The 8,684-nt window shown below is 44.3% G+C and overlaps 1 protein-coding gene across 1 annotated transcript in view; it reads right to left on the bottom strand.

Moving 5' to 3' along the window:
• Window positions 1-5: 5 nt before the first annotated feature.
• Window positions 6-8,684, bottom strand: part of LOC311227628 (WD repeat-containing protein 47-like) — a gene marked incomplete at its 3' end in the record, with an annotated part of 92,301 nt that continues 83,622 nt past the window's right edge. Inside the window, exons 16-17 of the mRNA XM_084313351.1 lie at window positions 6,838-7,056; window positions 6-118 (exon numbers count right to left, since the gene is read on the bottom strand). Of these exons, the coding sequence (XP_084169477.1) occupies window positions 6-118; window positions 6,838-7,056 (332 nt within the window). The remainder of the gene's footprint in view (window positions 119-6,837; window positions 7,057-8,684) is intronic.

The raw sequence follows: 8,684 nt of genomic DNA, 5'->3' as shown, positions 1-8,684 counted from the left end.
CTCCACTATCTACAGCGTGGAACTGCTGAAGCAATGACCAGGGTGGCTGAGAAGGCCTCCAGGGAGTTCCCACACACCAGAGTAATCATCTCCACCCTCCTCCCCAGGATGGACACCCCTCCATACATCATTCACGAAATCAACATGGAGACCTCAAGAAACTGTGCTGCCCTCAAAAATGTCCACCTGGCCCACCACACAAACATCGGCAGATGGGACTTTAATAATGATGGGCTACACCTAAACAACGCGGGAGTGAGGACATTTGCAAAAACATTAAAGGATGCTGCCCTCGGACGCAACCCCAACAGACCCAGTCACACACCGGCCTCTCCGAGAAAGCACAGGCCCATGAGATACCCACGAGGAGTCACTCCACAAACCTATGCCCCACCTATACCCCACCTTTCCACCCCACCCAGTGAGAGGAGACATCCCCCCAGCCGACCCCTCAACCGCCCCCAGCCCACACCCCACCCTTCCAACCCACCCAGTGAGAGGAGACGTCCCCCCAGCCGACCCCCTCACCGTCCGCCGCAGGAGATGACCTATGCATCCGCCCTGACCAGGCCCCCCCCCCCCCCACCCACATCAGAGCTGAATGAGATCAAACAAATGTTATACACGCTATGCAGTAAACTTCTCACTACAAGCTAGCAATCGACCAAAAGAAAAGCAGGCCAACTGCCTGCTGTCGCCTTTGTTGTTGTTGAATTTATTCTGTGATGTTCGTCCATTGACTGAATACCTTTATACCCTATAACCTTTATACCTTTGAACACCTTTATATATATTTTTCATTGACTGAATACCCTTATACCTCATAACCTTTTATACCTTTATATAATTTTTGTACAAAATGCAATCATTCGCCATTAGTTGCTGGAACATACAGGGTCTTTGCTCTTCAACATACGGCCTTAAGAGTAGAGACTCAGATTTTTTACAGGCTATAACAAACAATGACCTCTTAATCCTAACTGAGACATGGTGCAGAGAAGATGTAGACACACACTGCCCTCCTCACTATAGAGAAGTCATTTTGCCATCAAATAAAACGAAACATATTAGTCAGGGCAGAGACTCAGGGGGATTGATAATTTGGTACAAATCACAACTCCACCAGTCAATACAGATTCTAAAAACCGGGAACAATCATATTTGGTTAAAACTAAATAAAGAAGTAATCCCCTCTCAGAGAGACCTATTTATCTGTGGAATTTACGTACCACCCACTGGGTCTCCATATTACTCAGACGACATCTTCTCCAACCTTGAATCAGAAATATGTCTTTATCAAAGTCAAGGTCATGTGCTTGTTTGCGGTGACTTCAACGCCCGAACGGGAACCCACCCTGATTTCACCAGTACACATGGAGACAATTTCATATCTGACCACACCATATGCAACCATGTAAACCAGTCCCCTAGAAATAACCATGACACTTCCATAAACAAAAATGGAAAGGATTTATTACAGCTGTGTAGAGGACTGAGTCTCTACCTTGTCAATGGGCGTGTGAGAGGGGACTCACAAGGAAGGTACACTTACTGCTCACCCCTTGGCAGCAGCACAGTAGATTACATGATAACAGATCTGGATCCAGTATCCTTCAGTTCATTCACAGTCAAACCCCTGACCCCACTCTCCGACCACAGTCAGATCACGGCATACATGAAAAGAACTGAGTCTCTCAAAAATCCCCCTACACAGCCCAGTAAACTATACAACATCCCCAAATACTACAGATGGTCCCAGAACAGCATGCAGGACTACCAGAGAGCCATCGCCAGTGATGAGACACAATCACTGTTAGATACGTTCCTAGCCATGCCATACTCTAACAGTGTTCTGAGCCCCCTCCTCTACTCCCTGTACACACATGACTGCGTAGCACAGCGGAACAACAACACCATCATCAAATTTGCTGATGACACAGTAGTGGTGGGCCTGATCTCTGCCAACGACGAAAGGGCCTACCTGGAAGAGGTAGAGAACCTGTCACAGTGGTGTCAGGAGAACTGCCTCTCCCTGAACGTCAGCAAAACAAAAGAGATGATTGTGGACTTCAGGAGGTCGGGGGTCAAGGACTACAGCCCCCTCAGCATCGACGGGGCACCAGTTGAGAGAGTGAACAGTTTCAAGTACCTCGGAGCCCACATATCCGAGGACTTGACATGGACCACACACATTGACAGTGTTGTGAAGAAGGCACGACAACGCCTCTACTTCCTCAGGCGCCTAAGGAAGTTCCAAGTCAGTCAGAAGATCCTTAGGAACTTCTACTCATGTACAATAGAGAGCATCCTGACCGGCAACATCACCTCCTGGTTTGGGAATAGCACTGCACAAGACCGTAGCAGACTACAAAGAGTGACACGTTCAGCCGAACGCACAATTAGAGGGGGGCTTCCCACCCTCCAGAACATTTACAACAAGCGGTGCAAGGGGAAGGCTAAGAGAATTATTAAGGACTCGAGCCACCCGAACAACTGCCTCTTTGAACTGCTGCCGTCAGGCAAGCGATACCGGAGTCTTATGGCGAGCACAGAAAGACTCAGAAGGAGCTTCTATCCCCAGGCCATCAGGCTGCTAAACGAACAATAATCGCTAAACGAACAATAATCACTATGCAACAACCATCAAATGCACACAGCACACACACCCACACGCACACACTCACTCAAACAAACAACACACTGCAGCACCCACTCTCCACACTTTAGATCACACAAACACACTTACACTTTATATTTATTGATAAAGGATTTGCACTACAACTCGTACACCTACTGTGAATTGTACCTAAACTGCACCTCGTCCATTTATGCCTTGCACTATATAGTATTGTATATTAGTACACTGCACAGTATTGTATATTGTATGGTAACTACGTCTACGAACATTGTACATATGTCTAAACTGAACACTGTGACCTCTTTTTTTACTTCTAATTTTTACTATGTTTTTATTTCATACTTATCTTGTCATGCACAGTCTCTGGAGCGCAACAGTAAGAAGCATTTTGTACAAAAGTATTCTGTACTTCTGTATGACAACTATTAAAGAAACTTGAAACTTGAAACTTGTTGAAGGAGTAAACCTAGCTGTAGAACACATCAATTATATATTTGAAAGAACTGCAACAAAGTCCAAATTAAAACTATCAGGTAACAAACAGAGAAAAACTAAAAAGGACCAATGGTTTGACAAAGAATGTAAAGCTCTTAGAACACAGCTAAGAAAAATATCAAACCAGAAACACATAAACCCACAAAATGACACCCTACGCCTCCAATACTGTGAATCATTGAAACACTACAAAAAGACCATCAGAATTAAAAGGAACAATCACGTAAATAAACAATTGTGCAAAATAGAGGACTCTCTAAGCTCTAACTCCTTCTGGGACCACTGGAACTCATTGAATAAAGATAAGCCGGAAGAAATGGCTATCCAAGATGGGGATGTTTGGACAAACCACTTCACATCACTCTTTACAACTGTACCCCTAAATACAAAAACGGAAACCAGCCAGATATGTGAAAAATTACAAAAATGGGAAAATATCATAAAGGATAATCAAAACCCTTTAGACTTCCCAATCACAGAACAAGAGCTGAAATCAAAACTCCAGTGCCTTAAAGCTAGAAAGGCCTGTGGTACAGATGGCATATTAAATGAAATGATTAAACACAGCTCTGAAAAATTCCAATTGGCTATTTAAAAATTATTCAATTTGACACTAAATCTAGGCTATTTTCCTGATATCTGGAATGAAGGACTCATAACCCCAATTTTCAAGAGTGGAGATAAACATGACCCAAAAAACTATAGGGGTATCTGTGTGACGAGTAATTTGGGCAAACTTCTATGTAGTATCATCAACACCAGACTCATAGAATTCCTTACAGAACACAGCGTTCTAAGTAAAAGCCAAATCGGATTCTTACCAAATTATCGTACCTCTGACCATATATACACTCTTAAAACCCTAATTGACATTCACGTAAAACAGAACAAAAACAAAATATATTCCTGCTTTGTCGATTTTGAAAAAGCCTTCGACTCAATTTGGCACAAAGGTCTTTTCTTCAAAATTCTAGAAAGTGGTGTTGGAGGAAATACATATGACTTGATCAAATCCATGTACACAAAAAACAGATGTGCTGTTAGAATTGGAAATAAAAGAACAAATTTCTTCACCCAGGGTCGCGGAGTCCGCCAGGGGTGCAATTTAAGCCCAACATTGTTCAATATATATATAAATGAATTAGCAAAGTTATTAGAACTTTCTACTGCACCCGGTCTGACTCTGCACGATACCAATGTAAAATTACTGATGTACGCAGATGATCTGGTTCTGCTGTCAGCCACTAAAGAGGGTCTACAACAGAACCTAGACATCCTCCACCAGTTCTGTCAGACATGGTCTCTGAACGTAAACATGAAGAAGACTAAAGTCATGATCTTTCAAAGGAGACACGAGTCTCAGAGTTCACATAATACATTTAAATTAGGCACACACATATTAGAAAACACAAAAAGCTACCCATATTTGGGATTGAAAATAAATCATAATGGAAACTTCAATATGGCTGTGAATGAATTGAAGGAGAAGGGAAGAAGGGCTTTTTATGCCATCAAAAGGAAAATTCCAATTGACATCCCAATTAGGACCTGGCTCAAAATTCTAAATTCCGTAATAAATCCAATAATATTATATGGCAGTGAAGTGTGGGGTCCATTAACTAACCAAGATTTCCCAAAATGGGAAAAACACCCATTAGAAGTACTGCATGCAGAATTGTGCAAAAACCTACTTAAGGTCCACAGACACACTGCCAATAATGCATGCAGGGCAGAACTCGGCCAATACCCCCTAATCATTCAAATTCAAAAGCGAGCCATAAAATTTTACACACACCTCCAATCAAGTGACCCCCACTCCTACCACTACAAAGCCCTTCAGAGCCAAGAGATGAACCCAGATAAGAGTCCCCTCTGCCAGCTAGTCAGAAATCTCTGCCCACAAATGCCTCAGGACAGATACCAAAAAATCTGGCCCAACCAAATAACCTCAAAACAAAAAGAAAACTATATAGAATATTGGAACAAATCAACCAAATCTCAAAGTAAATTAGAATTCTATTTGACCCTAAACAGAGAGTACACGGTGGCAGAATACCTGACTACTGTGAATGATATAAAATTAAGAAAGACATTGACACGGTACAGACTGAGTGGACATAGTCTAGCCATAGAAACAGGCCGTCACAGGCAGAACTGGCTGCCCAGAGAGGCCAGGCTGTGTTCACTTTGTCATCAGGGGGATGTTGAGACAGAACCTCACTTCCTACTATACTGTGAAAAATACAAGGATTTAAGAGAAGTTTTCTTTTATAAAATAAATAAAATTGATCCACAGTTTATCCATCTCCCTGATAATCAAAAGCTGTTATATATATGTGGGGAGAAAAGTCAGTGTACAGTATTAGCTGCAAAATATGTAGATGGTTGTCATACAATAAGAGAACAAGCCCTGTAAATACATGTATCTGGGTGGCTACATCTGTAAAATGACTACCCGATTGAATGTTTATTTTGTAATTTAATATGTTTCTGTTGATTGTTTTACTTATTGCTAATATTATGGTATGTTTTATTGCTTAATAATATATATGTTATTGTTTGTATGTTGGACTTGCTTTGGCAATAAGTATGTTGATATTTCATGCCAATAAAGCCTATTTGAATTGAATTTGAATTGAATTGAGAGAGCAGGACAGAGAGAGAGAGAGAGCAGGAGAGAGAGAGAGCAGGACAGGACAGAGAGAGAGAGCAGGACAGAGAGAGAGAGCAGGACAGAGAGAGAGAGAGCAGGACAGAGAGAGAGAGCAGGACAGAGAGAGAGAGCAGGACAGGACAGAGAGAGCAGGACAGAGAGAGCAGGACAGAGAGAGAGAGCAGGACAGAGAGAGAGAGAGAGCAGGACAGAGAGAGAGAGAGAGAGCAGGACAGAGAGAGAGAGAGCAGGACAGAGAGAGAGAGAGCAGGACAGAGAGAGAGAGAGAGCAGGACAGAGAGAGAGAGAGAGCAGGACAGAGAGAGAGAGAGAGAGAGAGCAGGACAGAGAGAGAGAGAGCAGGACAGGACAGAGAGAGAGAGCAGGACAGAGAGAGAGAGAGCAGGACAGAGAGAGAGAGAGAGCAGGACAGGACAGAGAGAGAGCAGGACAGGACAGAGAGAGAGAGCAGGACAGAGAGAGAGAGAGAGCAGGACAGAGAGAGAGAGAGCAGGACAGAGAGAGAGAGAGAGAGAGAGAGAGAGAGAGAGAGAGAGAGAGAGAGAGAGAGAGAGAGAGCAGGACAGAGAGAGAGAGAGCAGGACAGGACAGAGAGAGAGCAGGACAGAGAGAGAGAGAGAGCAGGACAGAGAGAGAGAGAGCAGGACAGAGAGAGAGAGAGAGCAGGACAGGACAGAGAGAGAGAGCAGGACAGAGAGAGAGAGCAGGACAGAGAGAGAGCAGGACAGGACAGAGAGAGCAGGACAGGACAGAGAGAGCAGGACAGAGAGAGCAGGACAGAGAGAGAGAGAGCAGGACAGAGAGAGAGAGAGCAGGACAGGACAGAGAGAGCAGGACAGAGAGAGCAGGACAGGACAGAGAGAGCAGGACAGAGAGAGCAGGACAGAGAGAGCAGGACAGAGAGAGAGAGAGCAGGACAGGACAGAGAGAGAGAGAGCAGGACAGGACAGAGAGAGCAGGACAGAGAGAGAGAGAGAGCAGGACAGAGAGAGAGAGAGAGCAGGACAGGACGGTGACCACCTCCGCTCACCTTGGAGGTTGCTGACCATGACCTTGGTGTCGTAGGAGCCCGTGAGCAGGTAGTGGGCGCCGGGGGAGAACCTGACGGAGCGCACGTCGCTGGTGTGCGGCCGGTACGTCTGGACCATGCGGCCGCCTCGGATGTCGTACAACATGCACGCGCTGTCCTCCTGTCCCGTCGCCAGGAGGCGTCCGCTGGGGTCCACAGCCACCGAGGCCACGGGACTTCCTGTGTGGGGGGAGGGGAGAGAGAGGAAGTTAGTGGAAATATATGTAAGGGATAATGTATAGCTACGAGGTCATTGTCGCAAAATAATTGACCGACACGTAGTTTAAAATACCGAGCCGCCTCGGCGAGGTGTTTTAAACGTCAGTGAAGGTCAATTATTTTGCGATGATGACCGAGTAAAGCTATACATTATCCCGCTTATTACATGGCTAACTTACTAACAATATACCTAATTCATTTGACAAATCGCAGTTCTGTGGCTCTGTCAGCCCAAATAAAGTGATTATTATTATCGCGGGCAGCCTCTGTTCTGGCTCCGCTGTAATCGTCAGTGCAGCCGCGGCAGGTGTGTCTGATTTGCTGCACTGATGTGGGCTTGATTGCGAACAGCTGCGCACATCGGTCATTATTGTCCCACAGCGGTCATTATTGTGTAATAATGACCGCTGTCGGGGGGCTATTGACCAATCACAAGCAAGCATTTCGACGAATGTGAAAACGCCATGTAATATAGATACATAATGTGTGTGTGTGTGTGTGCGATTTTCAAACGGTTTGGTTTGTTTTATGTAGTTAGTTATCACACTGCATAGTTATATAATGGACTTTCATTATGGAAATAATTTCAACATGTCCCAAGCATCATCCTGAATCATAGCCACGTTAATAACGTTTGTAAATCGGTGGAGAATTTAGCAACCTATGGTTATTTCAATAGTACATGATGCACCATAGACATTCATGTTACGAGTGGGGGGCGTGCTGCCTGTGGCAAGATGGCCGCCAGGTGAACTCCGCCTTGCACCATCTAGTTATGTAAGGGATAATGTAACGCTACGAGGTCATTGTCGCAAAATAATTGACCGACACTGCGTTCTGGAATACCGAGGCGCTTCGCCGAGGTGTTCTAAACGCAGTGAAGGTCAATTATTTTGCGACAATGACCGAGTATAGCTATACATTATCCCGCTTATTACAGGGCTAACTTACTAACAGTAATTAATTTTACACCATCGACAAGACGAGATCAAATGCAGACGCAGTTGTTCTGTGGCTCCTCGGTCATCGGCAGACGGCAGGTGTGTGGACTTGATTGCACCTGATGCAGTGCAGCTGTGCATAATGCTGAGCTTAGCTTTCGTGACTGCGATCAAAATGCTTGATTGTGATTGGTCAATCAGCGCTCTGTTGTTGCCCCTAACAGCGGTCATTATTGCGCGTTGCCCATAGCAGCGGTGAATCATCGAGAAATAATTGACCGTTGTTTTAGGGGCAACCGAGCGCTATTGACCAATCACAATCAAGCATTTTGGCGAATGTTAAAACGCCATGTAATAAATATATGTATCTATGGGGGGGTAGTAGTTTCAAGTTTCAAGTTTCTTTAATAGTTGTCATACAGAAGTACAGAATACTTTTGTACAAAATGCTTCTTACTGTTGCGCTCCAGAGACTGTGCATGACAAGATAAGTATGAAATAAAAACATAGTAAAAATTAGAAGAAAAAAAAGAGGTCACAGTGTTCAGTTTAGACATATGTACAATGTTCGTAGACGTAGTTACCATACAATATACAATACTGTGCAGTGTACTAATATACAATGCTATATAGTGCAAGGCATAAATG

This window comes from Notolepis coatsorum, assembly GCF_963971535.1.
Source record: "Notolepis coatsorum genome assembly, chromosome: 4".
Lineage (NCBI taxonomy): Eukaryota > Metazoa > Chordata > Actinopteri > Aulopiformes > Paralepididae > Notolepis > Notolepis coatsorum.
Note: the sequence above shows the minus strand (reverse complement) of the source record. Positions and strands in the feature narration are given on the sequence as shown.